Here is a 20305-nt window from a genome sequence, read left to right on the forward strand (position 1 = left end):
ATACTCCAGTGCTGGCTTGTAAGAGCAGTCACAGCATCATGCAGGAGAGTTCACTGCGTGCACATTCGTCTGGTGTGGATGGATAGTCCTGGCCATCAATCTGGGTAGGGTACTTTCTCTGCTAGAAGATAGTACCTACCTGTTAGTTGCATACATCACCATTGATTCCAGCTAAAGGATTAGCCAGCTGCAGCTGTAATTTTATTTAGATCGAGCCTACAGTTTTGGTTCAAACAAACTAAGACGTTAAAGCCGCGCCAATCGCTGCCAAAACTTGACTGGCAGATCAAGCCTTTTCAAGGTGGTTTTAGCAGCCAGTCCGACTGTATGCAAGTTGGAATATGGGCGGGCGGCGGGAGTGGACTACTGGCTTCATGGCTGAAGTATCGCTTTCCTTCCACTTTAAGGGCTTGACTGCTGATCCCGAGTGAATCCATGTGCTTGGAGACAAATAAAGGGAGGCATTGGACCAATGTCAGAAGACAGACAGAAGGTGGCAGTGGCAGAACTATTTATGACCCTCCAGAGATATCGAAAACATGTGCCTCTAATAGATCCCTGCACACTGGGGAATTCCCAGGCAGGCAGAGAGGCCTATGCACCTCGACTAGATTAATGGATAACAATGAGGTAAGTCCATGCCTCTCTCCGAGTACCGCTTCTCCAATTTTGCCTGGCTGGCGCGCGGAGTGCGACCTGCCTCTGCCAGTCTATTCGCCCGGGAGCCGTAAGGTCGTCCTGCTAGCGACAGTACTTGCCTAATGTTCTCCAATGTTCGGTGGTTCAGCACTGCCCAGCGCCCTTGGCATGTACCCTGGACCTGACTGTGCTCCCTCGAAATGACAACAGCCTTCCCCCGTCAAAGCAACCGCAGCGACTCCGTGAACTTCAATTTGGTCCTCCGAACCACTACATCCATTATCAATAATCTTCTTGTTCCTGCTCTCCCCCAAACGTGTGTTTGTATTAATATTCTGCTCAGCACCCAACACCCAACCCTCTCGACTTGGCCTCTCTCCCACTTCGTTTGCCTTCGAAAGCGTCCGTCCAGCCAACTAACTCCATCCCACTTCTTACCCGATTCCTCCATCTGCCTCGCCAACCAGCTCCGGCACGCCCCTCGAACCCATTCACGCCCATTGTTCAACTTGGAACATTCACCGCGACATCTATCTCTGCAGATACGCCCGTAGCAGCCCTTCGCCTCCGGAAAAAAAGAGAGAGAGAGCGCGCGCTTTCCATCGTTGCACCGTAGCGTAGACTACTCTTGATTACAACTTCCAATATTCTCGTGCTGTGTGCCACACAGTAGTCCGGACATCCACCTTTCTGCACCCAACACATCGCCCACTGCCAGCTATCGCTTCCGAAAGAAAAAGAAATACTGGTCACATCAAAGGAACTGTTCTACTGACGCCCATCTTGACGACGACTCTATAAAACACGCTCGATCTACACTGCCTCGAGGCCAGCGCTCTGGTTTGATTCACGGTGGTTTACATCACGTATTACCAGTCACTACATACGAGTACATTCCAGACGTTCAGCAGGCATCGTCGCTCAAGACCGAAGGGTCTTCTGCGATGAGGCGGAGGCGGTGGTCCTCATTCAAGGCTTCAAAAGATTGAGATTGTACCAGTGATCAAGAATTGAAGGACTGCCACTGCTTGCGACAACTTCGGCAATCACAACATCCTGCGCTGTCGGATGGGCCTTGGACCTGCACTCACGCCAGCTCAGCACTCTGAATTAGCCATTGTGAAACCCCTTGACCCGGCGATCCAATCTAGCCAACGTCGACCACCGTACCCTGCCTGACCGAGATAAGAGGCCAACACTTCCAGAAGATATTTGGCTCACTCTGGGGGTCGGGCATGGATTCTCGGTTCCCTGTCTCTCGTGAAGAATTATATAGTGTGCAGATGGACGTGAAACAACTACATCTGGTGCAGAACAGCCATGCCGAGAGACTTCAGCGTCTTGAGAAGCGCCAGGCTGACGATGCTGCTCTGAAGTCCGTCTGGAACTCGCCCTTTCCCAGCGCCCTCGGCGGAACCCCGCAACACGGTGCGTACCATTCTATATGCAGAGACGTCACAGCTGACCTTAAAGCTGTAGGGCCCATGCAAATGCCGACAAATGATCTGTTTGACGACTTCGAAGAGCAGGGCCAAAACTTGTTGGGCAGCCTGCATCTAGACGCGGAGGACGAGCCGGCCAGACGGGGCGCGGCTTCTCGAGCCAATAGCGTCCGCTTCGACGAGAGCGCCTTGCAAAGCTCCAGCTGGGCACAGAATGGACGGCACTCGGGCGACTTTGGCCCAATCCGCCCCGGAAGCGGCATGGGAAATATGATGGAGCGAACCTTTTCGCACAAGTCAGATGGACGACATAGCTCGGCTGGCCATTCCGTTCACTCAGTACATTCCCATCATTCCATGGCTTCAGGTCACGCCAGCAGCCTTGGGCTGGATACCACGTTTGCCACAACGGGAACTGACGAGGACTCCCCCGTTGGCGTACCCGAACTCCCTCCCGGCTTCATGTTTCTGGGCTCGGTGCCATCCATTGTTCGCTGCTGGCTTACCCCTAACTTCGCTCATGACACACTTTTGTATGCCGTTGTGTGTTCCGGCTCTCAGCACTCGTCAGTGGAGTACTCCCTTGTCAAGGAGTTGGATCTCCTTGATGAGATACACCGCGATCTAGATGGTGTACAGCGTCTTCGACTGCCAGTCTATCTGGCCGAAGCCACAGTTACCCAACCTAATTCGAGAGCCACAAGCCCAGGACCTCAGATGCCGGAAGTACCCAGTCTGATGGCTAATTTCGAGGTCATCGGCTCAGATCAAGTCGACAATACAGAGACGAAAAAGGGCATCCAGATCTTTATTGGCAGTGAGAACTTGAGAGAGCACTCGGCCGATATCCTCCTTTCACAGAATCGGATGGTTCTGTATGGCTCTGACCGTGAGAAGCTGTCGGTGCCTTTTGTTCGACCTGAGGATAATGGTGTTTTCAAACACATCCGTACCTTGGCGGTGTTCCCAGAGAAGCCCAAACTGAACGCCACTGCACGACCATTCGTTTTTGCCGAGCCCAAGCAAGGCGACTCGGAGGTCGGAACGTCAAACGATGCTGACAAGGATGCTTCTACGGGTCCTGACTCCCAGGGATTGGCGTCTCCGGCTTCGGAACTGCCAAAGAAATCTGGCGGTATTCAGGGCGTCAGCACAGCCTCGGACAGTGGGACTGAAAGTGATCGACAAACCAAGGAGGTCGGCTTGAGCCAAGGTAGGCAACAAGAGGGAGCCAATGATAGCCAGTCGGAGTCTCATAGTGAGAGTTATCGGCGGGAGTCTATTGCAGGCGGTATTTGGTCATCATGGAGACAGGGTACCTCGGCCAACGGAAGTGATTCGAAGGAGAACATGCCACTGAGTGGGTACCAGCCACCTGGTCGGGCCAGGAACATGAAAGTCCTCAAGCCGAGTAAGTTGGGCACGTCCTCCTCGGCAAGAACGGGTGCTGCGTATGAGCCGCCTAGACCGAGCAGTGATCGACGGAAGAGTCAACCGTTGGGAGAGGGTGCCTCGGCGAGCACGGTTCGATGGAAGCCGGACCGGGCAGACCGGGCTGTTAGCATTAGTGGACTCGATTCGAAACAAATGGGCGCGACAACGCCACGAGAGAACCGAAATGTGTCTGGCGCACCTCGAACTGCAGCCAATCCGGTCGGTGGTGCTTCGGCGTTTGCTTGGATGAGCAGACCCAAGACACCTGCTACGGCCACAGAGTAAGGCCTGAGTGTTGTTTCGGTGGGATGTCTATCCCTTCTGTCGCTGGGTCCTCATGATAGGCCATGGACGCTACCCCCTTATAATAATAGCACAAGAAAAATAAATAAAACTCGGCTTTGAGGCTAAGAATCAATACAAAAGAATAAATTGATATGCGAGCTCGTCTATTTACGGGCATCCGCAATATCCCCTTAATGGCCGTAATACTGCCCCCTCCAAGCTCAAAGTAGTGTACGGACCAAGGATGGTTTAGCACGATCGGAGAGCCGTTTTAAACGTTCCACTTTCTCAGCGCGTTGATTGATTGGTTAAAACAGCCCTGTCCCGCTTTGCACGGCCCTGCTGATCTGTGGCTCTCCGTAGAGTACGTAAAACCAGGGAGGGGGCAGTATTACGGCCATTAAGGGGATAGGTGTGGAATAGTTGGTCGAAATGACGTATTCAAAGCTGAATGTTTGAGCAATCTGGGCGTCCTATGAGAGGCCCATGAGAGAGGCCCAATTGAGGGGTGGGGCTTTCTACGGCCATTAACCCCGATAGTAAAGCGTAAGTCGTACCAGTTGTGACTGACTCTTCGACTAGTAGTCAACCCACTCACACACTACATATACTACACGGCTCCATCGTCACTCGTATACTTCATTGTTGCCCACCCGCAGAGAATCGGGGCGAAGAACCAGGAACCATGCGCAAGCAAGACGTGGACTACTCTCTCTACCTGGTGACGGACTCGACCCCGGCCATCCTCGGGACCAAGGATCTATACCAGGTCGTCGAGGCCGCGCTGAAGGGCGGCGTGACATGTGTGCAGTTTCGGGACAAGAAGAGCGAGACCGGCGCCTTGATCGAGACGGCGCGCAAGCTGCACGCCATCACCCAGAAATACCATGTGCCTCTGCTGATCAACGACCGCGTGGACGTCGCCTTGGCTGTTGAGTGCGAAGGCGTGCATATCGGTCAGGATGATATGAGTAAGGCTTCTTCTCCCTCCTTTCCCCTCTCTTAGATGCAGGTATAACAAGATGGTCGTGAAGTGGTCTGGGCTATAGCAGTGGTACAGGTAGGGGGGAACCTATTATGTGTGAAACAAAGTCTAATGTATCATGTGGATCAGCGTTGGCAACTGCACGGAAGAGTTTAGGCCCAGATGCCATTATCGGCGTTACGGTGAGCACTGTCGAGGAGCTGGACACGGCATGCCGTGGCGGCGCCGACTACGTGGGAATCGGGACTGTATTTGCTACGCCTACGTGAGACTCCCGTGCCTCCCCCCTTTCTATGGTTGGCCCTCCCTCACTCCCGTGCGGAGACTGACTGAGCATTCATTGGTGACGATAATAGGAAAGATGACACCAAACACATCATCGGCATAGAGGGCGTCCAGCGAATGCTGTTCTACCTCTCCTCATCCCGATCCAAGGTCAAGTCCGTCTGCATCGGCGGCATCAACGCCGCCAACGCGTCGCAGGTCATGTGGCAGAGCATGGCCAAGCAGAAGACGCTGGACGGCGTCGCGGTCGTGAGCGCCATCGTGGCGGCCGAGGACCCAGAGGCGGCCGCCAAGGACCTGACGCGGCTCATCAAGACGCCACCGGCGTTCGCGGCCAACGTCAAGGCCGAGGAGCAGTACCGCTCGGCCGAGATCCTGGAGCTCGTGCCCGAGATCATCAAGGTGGTGCATGAGAAGAAGCCGCTGTCGCACAACATGACCAACCTCGTCGTCCAGAACATGGCTGCCAATGTTGCGCTCAATGTTGGCGCGAGTCCCATTATGGCTAACTACGCTGAGGAGGCCCAGGATCTAGCGGCGCTGGGCGGTGCGCTCGTTGTCAACATGGGTACGGTTACGCCCGAGGGGCTGGAGAACTATCTCAAGGCTCTCAAGGCGTACAACGAGGCCGGACAGCCAGTGGTCTACGACCCAGTCGGGTAAGTTTTTGTTGTTATCACTACTGCTGTAACTTATTCGCCAATACGCTAATGAATATTCCAGAGCTGGCGCAACCGAGGTCCGTCGCTCCGCTACCAAGCGCATCCTGGGCGCGGGCTACATCGACGTGATCAAGGGCAACCAGTCCGAGATCGTGTCGTGCACGCCCGGCGGCGCCAAGCTGCAGCAGCGCGGCGTCGACAGCGGGCCGACGGGGACGGATTACGACGTGGCGAAGCTGAGCGGCGTGGTGCGGGACCTGGCGACGCTGCGCAAGAACGTCGTGGTCATGACGGGCACGACCGACTACGTGAGCAACGGCAAGACCGTCTACGCCGTCGGCAACGGGCACGAGTACCTCGGCATGGTCACGGGCACGGGCTGCTGCCTGGGCACGACCATCTCGGCCATGGTCGCGGCGCACCCGCAGGACAAGCTGGCGGCCACGATTGCGGGCCTGCTGCACTACGAGATCGCGGCCGAGCTGGCGGCCGAGCGCGACGATGTCCGGGGCCCGGGCACGTTCGTCCCGGCGTTCCTGGACGAGCTGTACCGGATCCGCATGGCTACGGTGCAGGGGGGATCTGGCTTGGCTGAAGCGGGCCAGCCTTTGGGTCGTTACTTGATTCCTGGGGCAAGAATGAAACATGGTGGCGATACTTACTAGTGCTCGAGCGTAGGTAGCTATGGTAACAGATGCTTGAAATAGTGCGGAGTATACCTACCCATGGCGTTACTACTACATCTGTAACCCGTAACCCCACCACCCCCGCTAACCCGCCGCGACCCCTCCATCATCCACTCCCGTTCGGCATCTCTCCGACCTCAACTTTGCTTCGCGTCTTTCTTCAATCTTAGTCAAGTTGATAAGAACACTGCGTGCTGCCTGTAAACAGCTTTCGAAAACAATAAGAAGGAACTGGTTATGGTATTCTCGAGGTGCATACGACCTTTGATCCGTACTCCTAGCAAGCAACTCTCTTCAGTTGGTCGCCATCATCGCATCCCGATCCCCATAAGCCGTTTCCAGTGCAGCAGCAGCATCAGATATTCATCTTCCACCACCATGACAGACACCGTCACTCCGAGTCGGCGCATGAGTAAGTTTTTCCTTGCCCGTTGAAAGCCTTCATGGTGGTGTTGGTATGCTAACGCATGTGTCCGAAGAGCGGCCCGCTATCTTGTCAGTCACCATTACTCCCACCCTCAACGGAGAGTTCCATACGAGCCACTTACACATCCATGGCTGCTTTGGAATGCTGCTTCAAAGTGCTGACCCATAGTTTCCCGTGCCCGGAGACAGCGTGTGCGACTTGCAGGACAAATTCCGCAACGCCATCTGGCAGTTCGATAAAATGTAAAGGAGCCTCCAAAGACTCTTCTTCTGTCCACATGTTTAAGGGCGGGGTGGGAAACATGTCGCCTCGCCTGGATTATCCCGGCATGGATGAAAAGTCGCTCTTTTCTAATGGGCGGCCCCCGGCTAACGATACAATAGTCTCCTGACCACGCAAAAAGTCCTCCGCGCGGCCGAGGTCCTCCAGATCCCCGTCTACGCGACGACGCAGAGCGCCGCCAAGCTGGGCGGGACCGTGGCGGAGCTGGAGCCGCTGCTGAAGTCGGCCGTGTGCGTCGAGGACAAGACGCGCTTCAGCATGTGGACGCCCGAGGTGCAGCGGCACTTTTCCGTCCAGCAGCAGCAGGACACGGGCAAGTCCGACGTCGTGCTCGTGGGCATCGAGAGCCATATCTGCATCACACAGACTACTCTGGATTTGCTGGCCGAGGGCCACCGCGTCTACGTCCTGGCCGACGGCGTGAGCAGCTGCAACCCGCAGGAGGTGCCGGTGGCGCTGGATCGGCTGCGCGCGGCGGGCGCGGTGGTCACGACGAGCGAGAGCTGGTTGTACGAGTGCATGGGGGACGCGGCTATACCCGAGTTCCGCGATATTGCCAAGGTCGTCAAGGAGACGGGGCCGGATACCAAGGCGGCGCTGGGTGGGCTGCTGAGCCGGATGTAATTGGGTGTATGTGTACCTATGTTAATTCCCAAGAGGATAGGGGTGTTACATGGATAGACGGATAGAAGAGATGGTGGGATCGGCCGATCATGATATCTGTTCGTTTACATAAATCAACTATACCAGATCATTGCACAGTGCCACGTGGTAGCCGCAATAAGCTTGGCTAATATGTTAACATAGACATCTGGCGGCTCAGGCTGGTTAGTACCGTGTTCAATTTCAAGTATAATATAGCAGACCAGTGTTACAGCTAACCGAAAACACTACATTTAATTGTTTCATCTATGACCAAGAAACAAGAGAACGCCATCCTGAGATCTTGGCAAAGGAAGCTCTACTTAACAGCAGCTCATTGCTCAATTTCTGCAGAGCGGCTGGCCACCACCACCACCACCACCACCACTTCTACTACTAATGCCGGCCCTGCCTATGGCAGCAGCCAGCAACAATAGCAACACCACACGACGCCCGTGCAGCCTCCAGTGGCCGACCCTAAGCAGGAGATCCTCCCACCAACAATAAGCGACGTCGGCTCCGCTGCTACGGAGTCGCTGCCGGGCATTACCTCGGCGATCTCGGTGTCGGCAATGTAGCCCGCGGTGCCGGTGCACCTGCCCAGGGTCGCGTCCGACTTCTCGCAGGAGCCTGGGTACACAAAGTCCGGGCCCCAACAGCCTCCTCCAACTGGGTAGATGGGATCGACCCCCCAAGGCTCGAGTCGTGAGGGGGAGATCCTTGCTGCACAAGGTCAAGGCCCCGAGCTATACGGGAGAATGCATCTTTACCACGGACGCTCTGGAGGGGGCACATATAATTGCCAATCATCTCTGCAGCAAGAATGGTTCGCGACGCCGCGCTGCGCCTGTTCCACGGTAGGCGGTGTGGTTAGTCCTTTGAACAAGCCCATGTGGTACGGAAAGGACGGACTCGGGACGTGGTACGCATTCCTCATCCAGCCTGGCGGGACGGTCCACGCACCATACTCGCCCGAGAACGTTATATGCCAACGCTCGCCGTATTACCACCTTCCACCTTATGAACGCTTTGGCACAGGCTGTGCAGTAGGCCGGGAACCCGAGAATTATCAACGACGACCACGAAGTCGTATACTTTCTATGAAATCAAAGCACGACTTCCCGTCGATCTTAGCAAGAAACGATTAGAATTAGTAACGATTAAGTAAGGACGAGTTTCAGGTTTTCTCCATTATTGCCTTATGTTTATATTACTATTCTACCAGGTCACTGCATAGTCACATGGCCATCTTCGCCGTCGTCGTCATCACCTTCCTCGTCTAATGGCAGTCTGCGAGCGCCAAAGCGCCGCTCCCACCACAGGGAAGGGTCCTGGTCATCAACAAAGCCGCTAGCCCAGCGACCGAGCTCGCCGGCTGAGCAGAGCTGCTCCAACGCGGAGCCATCCGTGCAGACGAGCACGACCCAGTCGTCGTCACCCTTGCTGCCGCCATGGCGTGGCATGATGTTAATCATGCCGTTGTCCGTCATCCATGGTTTCCGGACGAATCGGGGCCGGCCACCATCGGCTCCCTCCCGTGGGGTGCCGGGGATGCCGAAGTCGACATCGGCGCCGGAGTCCACCAGTGACCCGACCTTTACGCCGTACTTGTGGCTCTGGACAGCGCGCCGGCGGGCGACGGTGGCTTCTTTGGGGCTGCGCCAAGGTCATGAGGATGGCGAGGCGGTCTTCGATGTTGTCCGGCTGAATGCCGAGAAGCTCTTGGCGGATTTTGTAGGCACATATTGCTATGCTAATGATTCTGGCCGGCGCGAGCCGGGGCGGGCCGTCCTCTGGCCAGACGGTCGTTTCGGGGTGTACGACTTGCCGGATGGTACTAGAGGCCACGGCCAGGTCCATGGACATATTGCCGAAGTAGTCGGGGGGTACCAGTCCGTCAGAGTCTTTCCGGCGCAGGTCGACGGTGGTTGTGAACATTGCGGTCTTCCAGTGGTCCTTGCTATTGAACAGGGTGTGGCGGGCGCGGAAGAGGGACACCCACATCAGGGCGGAGAGGACGTCGACGGAGCTGATGTACGGGCTCGCTAAGTCGTCCAATCCCTTGACGATCACGGCAAGACACGCATCCCTTAGTTCGGCGATGACCTTGGCGGGGAACTTGATGAGGCGGCAACTGCCGCTGTGGGGATAGGGGTAGACCGGTATGCTCTTGTCGAAATCCATTTCCGGGAACAGGGTCTCATCCCACAGGCCTTCCATCGCGTCTATGTCGAACTCGCAGCTCTGAGCTAGGTCTTGAGCTTGGACGTATTCTTTAATGTCTGCCTCAGAGGTTAGCATGGAATGACTCCTTGGTACCTGGTAACTAGCTGAAACTTCGAAAGACGTTATTAGCGCAAGCAGTGGAGGTAGGATACTTACTATTGATGGCATTTGAGTCTCGAACGCCCTTAGCAAAGGCTTCGATGAACATATTAATAGAACGGCCATCTACGAGCGAGTTGTGGAAAGCGAAGCAGAGCACCAAACCGCCCGAGCCGAGGAAGGTAGCCTTGAGGGTCATGGCCGGAACACATTCTTCGCTTTTCCAGGAGATAGGGGCGAGGCAAAATTCCTCCATCTTCCAGTGAGAGACGGGCATGTTCATCTGACATAGCTCTAGGTACCGATAGTACTCATTGGCCTTCTTGCGGTAGCTGGTCTGAAAGATGTCGTCTGTAATCTCGCGAGTAGCATCCGTATCTCCATACCGGAGTGTGACACGGTTGAGATCCAGGGGTAGGTCTCTGTCAGGTCCCACGCGGCCCGTCAGGTGCGGGTATGCCTTGAAGGCTGTCTTGAGTCCATGGCGCAGTGCGGAAGTGGCCCTGGCTTGTTCGGTCTTGTCCGGGAAGTCGAAGATGTACATTCTTCGGACGTAATCCCTGGGCGCTATTGATTACGTACAGGTTGGCTTGGTGCGATCACTCGGTCGGGGGCGTGAGCAGAATAACTTACCGGATTGATCCATGTCGGATAAGTGATGGGCCAGCTTCAGCTGCTCCTCTGGCGTGCTGGGCACCTCCGTACCGCCCATATTGCTGTCTGTCCCAGACATTTCTGATGCCGATGGTGTTGTGGTAGAGACGTTCAATTGCACCCGAAGTCTACCAACTGGTTGTTATACGCTCCGCCAGAGAGTATCCAACTTCACGAAGCCTAATCTAGGCACACAGGGCTCGTGCCGACCTGTCTTTAGCCGAGGGCGATCTTGGTGTTAGTCCCAGCGACCGATTCCGACGTCAAAGAGTCAAAAAGAGTCGGTTTTTTGCGGTGCAGAAGTGTTTATTTTGGGGAGTTTGGTGGATGCGATGTGTTCTGGTCTCGACGCCTTGAGCTCTGGTGGAGGAGAGTAATTCAGAACTTGCTCATCGGCGAAATTGCATTCACGGGCAGTAACGGGGTCAAATAACAACCGGAAACTGGGAGCACGGTTGTGAACATTGAATTCAAGCAGAATCTGGTTTTTACAAGCGATAACTGGAGTAGCAATCGGCGATTGCATTCAATGTTTTGATGCCAGCGTTGCTCACCTTTGCCTAACATGTTGCTAGGATTACACACACAAACAACATATTTGGCATAGAGAGGTGTGTCGCTTTTTTTCTATCAAGTCCGAAAGCCGGAGGGAACACTGGTCTTTCATATGCCTTCCCCTTATTTATATGAATCGTCATGGATTGCAGCATCGTGTATTTATTCGGTTCCAGTGCGTCAACCCTACCTAGTAAACCCTCGTCTGATATGATTGCTTGTACGGACCTGAATGACGAGAATATGAGTAAACGTCGCTTTTTGTAAAATGCCAGTACCGCTGACCCTCTTCTACATCCGACGACGGTTTGTATTCTCATGTGACCAGTCGTCGCTGCCATTATGTGGAATGCGGTTCTAGCACTGCTTTAGATGCCAATTCGATTATTGACTGAAGTCATTTTTACCCTTGATGAAGACGGCAGGTCACTGGTAATAGGGGTCTCAGTAGTATGCAGTTTGCGTCTGACTCCCAGGGGTCCTCTGAAGTTAGTTTGTCATTAAAGGGGTCGTTAGTTGCCACTCCTGCGATGATTTGATGTGAACTGCTGTTAATCTCGCCGACTTACCAGTTTGCACTCCATTTATATCCATGCAAGCAAGCATACTTCAGACTCTGATCAGATTCAACCCAGTTTGGACGGCTACCCGGCCGAATGACCTCAATGGTTACTCTCTGCAAATATTTGGCGACGGAGTAGCTGGCGATGGAGATCAGTTGGTGACGCAACCCTGATCAAAGTAGAAGGAGTAATGAGATAACTAGCGATGGAATAACTATGGAGCAATGGCATAGCCAGTGGCATTCTCGGTTGGTGATATCTTCACCAAAATGCTACTATGGCATCTTGAGCAGAGTGGTAGCAAAATGGTAAGCGCCTGCTCCTGCTCCAGATATCCCAACCTCAAATAGGGACAATTCCCAGCGAAGCCGAATCTCTTCGGATCTTACGGACCCGAGGACTGTTGAATACACAGCCAAAGTTTTTACATAGCATGCCGAGAAGCTGGAGTTGCTGTTGCAGGTCTGCTCTCAGGGCTGGGTGTTAGACTCTGTCCAATTGCTGCATCTACCGCATGTCATATGACATCTCTCGGAACCACCCTGCTGGCTCCCTTCGTGCAGAACTAGAGAACGTGGCCCCAAAGTCTATCTATGCTTTAGACGCTCGCTCTCGTCTTAATTCGGCCCAGGCATGTACGTTGCAGTCGCAATCAATAGTCTGGCGAATCCATCGCCAAGAGCAGCATCATATCATGTAATACATACATCACGTGGGCGCGATGCCTTTTTTTCAGGGACCGAATGGATCGGGATTTGAAAATGGGTGGTGACAATTGGATACGGGCGTTATGCAGGTGGTATAAGTAGGTCAACGCAAGAAGGGACTCCGGGCTGGGTGGCGCAACAGCAGCATTTTGTTTGGCCAGGACTCAGCGCAGCGGCGGTGACAAATTGATCGGGGGCTAGGTCGCAGCTACCGATATAGGCGGCCTTAGTGCAGCAGGGGGTTCTGCTTTAGGTAAGACGGAGGCAGGCTGGCCAATGGCGGACGAGGCAATTACCAGAGCGTGGCATGATGATGGTGCTGTTGGTTCGGCTTTTAGGGGAGTTGGGGGGACCATTGACGACCCCTAGGCAGAACCCTAGGGACATTTCTGGACATTTCGGCCACCACTGCGACGGTAGATGCGTGCAAACTGTGGGACAGCAGGCCATGCTCCTGGCCCCCTACCTGCCTACAGCGAGAAAAGCAGACGCCGAGAGCCCGAGGACATCCACTGCTGGATTGTCTGGCATGTCACCTATGTACTTGCCTAGTACCGGCTAGCTTTGTTGTGCGACCTTCTACCGCCCCCGATCTAGATTTCATCTACTTGTACCTACATTATCTACATACATGCCACACTACCTGACTTGCGATGGCATTGGATTGTGTAGCACATTGATCAAACCTTCCGAGGTCTATGTAACAAAAGTGTAATCTTCCCATTCAGCTGGTGGTCTGAATTATTCAGCCCGTCCTTGGACCTGCATGTAGTCAGCCTAGGCAGGTTAGAAAATTTCGAGAATGCTACTACTCGTAGAGGCGTAGAGAATCCGACCGCGAGTAGTATTGTGTGTCGCGGCGAGCGTCTTCATTCGCTCCTTCGGCCGATCTTGTCTGCATGTACTTTCATCAGAAACACCATCCCCATCTTCCGCGGCCCAGCCTCAAGTCAGCGAGCCGACAGGCGAAAAAAGCCCCTCAACCCACCACCCCGGTCGCTTTAGTACTTTGGTGGTTTTTGGTCGTCGTTTTCCCCCCACCGACCGGCCAGTTTCCCACGTCGCCGGTTAATAATAAGTAATACCATCAAACCGTCATCCGCTCACTGGCTTTTCTCTTTTGCTTCATACACACTCACACTTTCTCTCCAAAAAGGGTTTTTTTTCTCCCAAAAGAGAAGCCACCCGTACTGAACCTGAACCCTGCACATTGAGCCACCATGGATACTGTTCTTCGACAGTCCAAGGCCATGTGCCCTTTCCTGAAGAAGACGTCGACCACGACTCTCCGGGCTCTGTCGACCTCGACCCGTCCCCAGGCCTCCCCATGCGGCGGTACCATCTCCAAGCTGCAGCTGCTTGGCCAGCGCTGCCCCGTCATGGGTAAGGCGCTCGCCGTTCAGTCCTCGCGCGTCGGTGTTACCGCTCCCACTGCTGTCGCTGGAATGCGCAGCTTCTCTGGCCACACCAAGTCGGGCAAGGCAAAGATTCACACCAGTCGCCCCAACGAGGCCAGAGCCGTCGAGGCTCCTCTCTTGACCGGTAAGTATATCCAAAAGGATATCTACCCCTTATCAATTGGCCTGGCTAACAAAGTTGTTTCGCAAAAGACCAATTCCCACCAGCTGCGCCTGCGCAGAAGCATGGTAACTCGAATCTACCCGGCCAACCCGCCAGCGACGATGCCAAGTTCAACTACGAAGGCTTCTACCAGGCCGAACTCGACAAGAAGCACAAGGACAGATCCTACCGCTACTTCAACAACATCAATCGCTTGGCCAAGGAGTTCCCCCGCGCCCACATGGCGAACAAGGAGGAGCGCGTAACTGTTTGGTGCGCCAACGACTACCTCGGCATGGGGCGGAACTCCCAGGTCATCAAGGCGATGCACGAGACCCTGGATGAGTATGGCGCAGGTGCTGGAGGTACGCGCAACATCTCGGGCCACAACAAGCACGCTGTAGAGCTGGAGGGCACCGTTGCCAAGTTGCACGCTAAGGAGGCCGCTTTGGTCTTCAGCTCGTGCTACGTTGCCAACGATGCGACCCTTGCGACCCTCGGTAGCAAACTGCCCGACTGTGTAATTCTGTCAGACAGCCTCAACCACGCCTCGATGATTCAGGGTATTCGTCATTCCGGTACCAAGAAGATCGTCTTCAAGCACAATGATCTCGAGGATCTGGAGGCCAAGCTGGCCTCCCTACCCCTGCATGTGCCCAAAATCATTGCTTTCGAATCGGTATACAGCATGTGCGGCTCCATTGGCCCAATCGAGGCAATCTGCGACCTTGCTGACAAGTACGGCGCCATCACCTTCCTCGATGAAGTCCATGCCGTCGGCATGTACGGGCCAACCGGTGCCGGTGTCGCCGAGCACCTGGATTTCGAAGCGCATCAACAAGGCAAGCCCAAGGGAACTATCATGGACCGAATTGACATCATCACTGGAACTTTGGGCAAGGCGTACGGCTGTGTAGGTGGCTACATTGCCGGAAGCGCGAAGTTCATCGATGTGATCCGGTCCCTGGCCCCTGGCTTCATCTTCACCACCTCCCTCCCTCCCGCGACAATGGCTGGCGCAAAGGCCGCCATTGAATACCAGATGGAGTACACGGGTGACCGAAGGCTCCAGCAGCTTCACACGCGTGCCGTGAAAGAGGCTCTGGGTGCCCGTGATATCCCCGTCATCCCCAACCCGTCGCACATCATCCCTGTCCTCGTAGGCAATGCCGAGCTTGCCAAGCAAGCGTCTGACATGCTCCTTGAGGACTACCAGATTTACGTGCAGTCCATCAACTACCCTACTGTTCCCGTTGGCCAGGAGCGCCTCCGCATCACGCCTACTCCTGGCCACAAGAAGGAATACCGCGACCACCTCGTCAACGCTATTGACGAGATCTGGACCAAGCTCGGCATCAAGCGCACCTCAGAGTGGGCAGCCGAGGGTGGCTTCATCGGCGTCGGCGAAAGCAACGCCGCCGCCGAGGAGCCCCTCTGGACTGATGAGCAACTCGGCATCAGCCAGCAAGTCGCAAAGGAGATCAATGAGTCCAAGCCAGCTGGCCAAGGCTTCATCAACACTCTGCTTGAGCGCGAGACCCAGCAGGCGGCCGTGAGCGCCGCTGCCTGAAATTCTTCCAATCCAACTAATCGCAACCTTGGCCTGGAGAAGAGTATGGGAGGGGAGCTCAGCGGACCCGAAACCACGTTCATTAGAGCGATGGGCCTTGTGTAACTGCAAACGTTCGAGTGATTGATCTTCGTTTCGACACAGACAGCCCTCAGAGTCGCACTATTGTCGGCTCGGGCTTAGAAAGTAAATTCAAACTTAGCATGGGGCCAAGAAGCTACCATTACCTGAGATATCATGCAATAGAACCAGCGGAGCCTCCTCTTCTGGGGAACGGCTTCTGCCCATTCATCTGCACAATTGCTGTCTCCCGTGTGTATAACAGTGATTTGTGATGCCTCGTTTTGATGTGATGTTCAAGTTGAGAATTGCCCGCCTGTTCAATCGGGGGACCGGTCAGTTGTTAAGGTAGGCTCCAGCAATGTTCTGCACTGATCATATGGTTCCATGGCCTGTCCATGGTCGTATATTCCCAGCCGAGTGAACTTGGATATATTAGACCGGCAAGCTATTGAACTCCATATTGACCTTGGTTTGGTCTAGACATTTGCACATTGAAATAATATTACTATGGTCTTGAATTGCTGGGTTCTGACTCATGTCATTGTGCAGGATGATCCACTGAAGTTATAGCGAGCTCCAGAGGCCGTATGCTTGACCAGCGAATATTGTATGGGGATTTTATATCATTTATATTAAGAGAGAAATGATTCTGTTTTTTTCTTCTTCTATGTATAAATAGAAGAGAAGGGAAGGGGAAAAAGATACCCACAGCGCGGGATCGAAAAAGTGACCGCAGAGGGAGTTGAACCCTCTTGCCTCTAAGTATAGGAATAAGACTATTACCGCTAGGCTGCCCCGGCCCGGTCAAAGGATCTAGGTATCATTGCGATTTATAACCCTTTCTAGAAAAGGCAGAGTGTGTGGGTTTAGTGTTTTAAGTTCTTATATTGTTTAGGTTGAGGGTGAACTTAAACTTCAGGGGAACCCACCCCTTTTTCATCGACCTCCAGTTGTTGGCTGCTGGTACCATCTTCGCCTTGCGATCTGCGCATATACGCACTTGCTGTAGGTATGTATTGGGTTCGAAGCCAAGGGCAATGCATACCGAATTGGTGATGACGAACATGCCGCGGTCCTGGACGTTGTGCGGATTCGACACGTGTAGGTCCGTGAGACCGCTCTTGAGCTTGTCCTCCTCCTTCTGTCCCCCGACCGGCGCTCCGGGCCGGTTCCACCTCCAGGGTCGACATCGGCGCTGTCCCGTGGGACATTTCCACACGGTGGTAGAAGTGGTTGATGTGGTGCACGTACTCGATATATTCAAGCTCCAGTTCGTCCTCATCCTCCGGCTCCTCGGGGCCCGGGCAGTCGAGCGCGTCCTTGGGGATGGTGGTCCTCGCCACCAAGAGGTCGGCGGACATGAGTTGCCCGCAGCTGCGGTGCAGATCCTGGCGGCACAGGGGGCACTTGCCGTCTTGGCCCCCGTTCTCAGACTCGAGCCATTGGCGGAAGCAGTCTGGGTGGGCAATTTGGGCTCCGGCGCATGGCAGCGTGACGAAGTCGTAGTCATCACATCCTGTACCGACCCCCGCCGAGACCGACTTCGTCGACTACCAAACCAGAGGTTTCGTGAAGTACCGCTCGATCGCGAGTGTCTACAAAGCCTACTGGGAGAATGGCAGCGTAGTGTCTGAGGCTTGTCTCTTCTATGCGGATGGGACAGGACTCGACGTGAACCAACATCTTGGAAAGATCAAGCTAGATAAAAGTAGTGATTTAATAAGAAAATCAACTTGCGGTCCTGATATGCTCGAGGTGTAATATGCGGCCCTCCGTTAATGACAGCATGAAATCTCTGGTGATCCCAGTGTCTATTTGCCATAATCGATATTGCGCGTCACTGGACTTACCGTCCTTAGAATGGATTATACAATGATTGATCATCCGATTATTTTGTCTATTATTCTAATTTGCAGCAGGATTAAGCATATGCATCAGCCCATTATAAACCAAAATATGAGAAAACAACCTCGATTATCAAGGAGTCGGCCCTAGGGAGAAGCGTCTTCCATGATTATATGGAGATGCAAGATGCAAAGAAAGAATAGCATATCGCGTTGCGATTTACTTCAGGCGCAGAGAAAATACAATAAGCCTGGCGGGACACGAGATGGGACAAGTTGCCGATCTTCACTTTCCAATTCTGGGGTCATGTAAGCCAAGCAGAAGCTGTCAGAAATAGTAAGCTAGTACTCTCTGAGCCCTGGCACAGTTCGATAGCTGTGATATTTTGACATGCTATAGTAAGAGGCGTGGCTATAAGCCGACCGGCTATCGCTCGGTGTGGCAACCCATTGGCCCATCGGGTTGCAGATCGCCCGCAGGGCTGTTGTCAGCCGACGATCACTACTGCCCGTAGCAAGGATTACAAGATATAGGATCTGGAAAGGGACCGCCCACGTAATACGGCTTGGATACGGGACGCCGAGAACATGCCAATAGTACCAATCTCGATAGGGCAATTGGAAGACGGTGGCATGATCAGATAGTGAGATCAGAAGTTCGTAAAAATCAAGTTATTTAAGTCGTGTGTCCTCGGCTGCTGAACCGCAGAACGCAAGCCAACAAACCACCGCATTCGGCTACGAGCACAATGCATCCATCTATACACATCGTCTCTCTAGCCCTGCTGGGCCTGACCCAAGCCTCCGGGCCAATCCCGGATAACAACAATAATGTCAATGGCAAACGCGCCACGCAAACCCTGAAAATCGGCGCCACCAAGCCCACAGACGCCTTCACCGTCCCGGCCGATTTCGTCGGCTTCGGCATCGAGTCCGCCTTCCTCAACAACTTCCACAACGCCTTCTCGGCCAACCTCGTATCCTCGCTGCGGCAGCACATGAGCCGGCCGCCCGTGATCCGCGTCGGCGGCACGAGCGGCGACAAGTTCATCTTCGACCCGGGCCAGAAGGAGGTCAAGAAATGCGTCGCGGGCGACTGCCCCCAGGGGTCCGACGCGACGTACCGACTGGGCCCGTCGTTTTGCGAAGGGTACAAGGCGTTTCCTGATGCTCGTATTTCTATTCAAACGCCCATGCAGAAGAGCCCGACTCCGATGAACAATACGCTGGCGTTTGTGCGCTGTGCGTGGGATGCTCGCGGCGGTGGTGCGAGTAAAGTGGCCGCTATCGCGTTGGGCAATGAGCCTAACTTTTACAAGGACACCACGGCGACGGACTACGCCAAGGAGGCGCTTAGGGTGCAGAAGGCCGTCATTGACGAGCTGGGTCTGCAAGGAGACGGCAGGAAGTTCTTCGAGGTGGCTAACACAGCATCGAGCCAGGATGCTACGTTTGGCGTGTAAGTGATTAATCGCTTCCCTCCATATGTTTCCCTGTTTTAGAGAGTCGTAACGCAGTCCTTCGTACTGACCCTGTCACAGAGCCGACGTCTTGAAAGCCGATATCAACGAAAACAAGCTATCCAACTCAGCTGCCGATCACTACTACCAGGTCGCCGGGAAGCATGACTGGACCGATGAAGAGATGCAGAGTAAGTATGCCATCTTTCTTCCCGTCTCCTCCCTTTTATCCCAACTGGGACATAGGCAGTTCCATGAACAAGAGCTGACGATTTCCAGACCTGATGCTCAGCCACCGCGCCATAACCGACCGCCTCCAAAACCGCTACGCCGCCTCCATTGCGGCCTCGCGCGCCGCCGGCCTGCCCTACATCATGTCGGAGACGGCCGCGGTCCTCGGCGGCGCCCCGCTGACCTTCATGTCCGGCTTCGGGTACGGCCTGTGGGCGGTGGACTTCGGTCTCGCGTGCATGGCGCGCGGCGTGTCGCGGGTCATGAACCTCGCGGGCCGGCCCGTCGCGGGGCGCACATTCTGGGTCCCCGACCCGACGGGCGGGGACAAGAGCCCGGGGCCACAGGTCCGGGCGCCGTATCCTGGGGCTATCTTTCTTGCTGACTTTGTCGGCAAGGGTGAGGGCCTGGGCGCTGTCATGGAGTTGGATCTAGGCGTTACCGAGCATCCGTTCTTGAGCGCGTATGCGATGTACGATGCGCAGCAAGGCGGGGAGCTGCAACGGGTCGCGTTGGTCAACCTGAGGCTCTACAACGGGACGCGGACCCCGAACGATCAGAGGGGCGTGGAGACGTTCCGGGTCCCGGTGCCTCAGGGGGTGCAGTTGGTCAAGGTCCGTCGACTACACGCGGATCGCGGAGCCGCAGCCATGGGTTTTGACTTTGGTGGGACGGAGCACAATGTCACCTGGGCCGGCCAGCAGTGGTCGTACTCGATCGACCAGGGCAAGGGCCACGGCAATGTTGCGGAGGACAAGGTCCAGGTCCAGAATGGGATCGCGGCTGTGAATGTCCCGGACAGCGAGGCTGTTATCGTCTTCGTGAAATAACATTACATATAGAAATGGGCGGTGGCTGCTAATTTAGATGGGGCATTCGCTGCAATAGCTCACCGGAGGCGGCTCATCAATATGTGCGGACAGAATCATACCAGGCATTCCATGGCGCGATATCCGCATTCTCCTCCATAGTTGTGGCCGATGAGAAGGGGACCTCCCGCGTTG

The 20305-nt window shown here is 54.7% G+C and overlaps 7 protein-coding genes across 7 annotated transcripts; 5 read left to right on the top strand and 2 right to left on the bottom strand.

Moving 5' to 3' along the window:
* Nucleotides 1-1874: 1874 nt before the first annotated feature.
* On the top strand, nt 1875-3800 carry PG986_008232 (ubiquitin carboxyl-terminal hydrolase 19; the record flags this gene model as incomplete). Its single annotated transcript, XM_066844454.1, has 2 exons — nt 1875-2067; nt 2119-3800. The coding sequence occupies 2 exons, from the start codon at nt 1875-1877 to the stop codon at nt 3798-3800; spliced, it is 1875 nt and encodes a 624-aa protein (XP_066700566.1).
* A 685-nt stretch (nt 3801-4485) lies between these two features.
* PG986_008233 (Hydroxyethylthiazole kinase) lies at nt 4486-6397 on the top strand (the record flags this gene model as incomplete). Its single annotated transcript, XM_066844455.1, has 4 exons — nt 4486-4771; nt 4915-5050; nt 5142-5729; nt 5794-6397. The coding sequence occupies 4 exons, from the start codon at nt 4486-4488 to the stop codon at nt 6395-6397; spliced, it is 1614 nt and encodes a 537-aa protein (XP_066700567.1).
* Nucleotides 6398-6796: 399 nt separating this feature from the next.
* PG986_008234 (Isochorismatase hydrolase) lies at nt 6797-7751 on the top strand (the record flags this gene model as incomplete). The annotated part of the gene is made up of 4 exons (XM_066844456.1): nt 6797-6830; nt 6898-6946; nt 7034-7087; nt 7229-7751. The coding sequence occupies 4 exons, from the start codon at nt 6797-6799 to the stop codon at nt 7749-7751; spliced, it is 660 nt and encodes a 219-aa protein (XP_066700568.1).
* Nucleotides 7752-8995: 1244 nt separating this feature from the next.
* PG986_008235 (uncharacterized protein) lies at nt 8996-10806 on the bottom strand (the record flags this gene model as incomplete). The annotated part of the gene is made up of 4 exons (XM_066844457.1): nt 8996-9376; nt 9432-10051; nt 10152-10661; nt 10728-10806. The coding sequence occupies 4 exons, from the start codon at nt 10804-10806 to the stop codon at nt 8996-8998; spliced, it is 1590 nt and encodes a 529-aa protein (XP_066700569.1).
* Nucleotides 10807-13793: 2987 nt separating this feature from the next.
* On the top strand, nt 13794-15703 carry PG986_008236 (5-aminolevulinate synthase- mitochondrial precursor; the record flags this gene model as incomplete). Its single annotated transcript, XM_066844458.1, has 2 exons — nt 13794-14115; nt 14184-15703. 2 exons carry the CDS (start codon nt 13794-13796, stop codon nt 15701-15703), a joined length of 1842 nt encoding a protein of 613 aa, XP_066700570.1.
* A 151-nt stretch (nt 15704-15854) lies between these two features.
* On the bottom strand, nt 15855-17449 carry PG986_008237 (uncharacterized protein; the record flags this gene model as incomplete). The annotated part of the gene is made up of 4 exons (XM_066844459.1): nt 15855-15881; nt 16812-16941; nt 17018-17316; nt 17375-17449. 4 exons carry the CDS (start codon nt 17447-17449, stop codon nt 15855-15857), a joined length of 531 nt encoding a protein of 176 aa, XP_066700571.1.
* Nucleotides 17450-18392: 943 nt separating this feature from the next.
* PG986_008238 (beta-glucuronidase) lies at nt 18393-20131 on the top strand (the record flags this gene model as incomplete). Its single annotated transcript, XM_066844460.1, has 3 exons — nt 18393-19069; nt 19152-19261; nt 19350-20131. 3 exons carry the CDS (start codon nt 18393-18395, stop codon nt 20129-20131), a joined length of 1569 nt encoding a protein of 522 aa, XP_066700572.1.
* Nucleotides 20132-20305: the final 174 nt, after the last annotated feature.

Source organism: Apiospora aurea (genome assembly GCF_038362705.1).
Source record: "Apiospora aurea strain CBS 24483 chromosome Unknown utg000005l_segment0_segment0, whole genome shotgun sequence".
In the NCBI taxonomy this organism is placed as follows: Eukaryota; Fungi; Ascomycota; class Sordariomycetes; order Amphisphaeriales; family Apiosporaceae; genus Apiospora; species Apiospora aurea.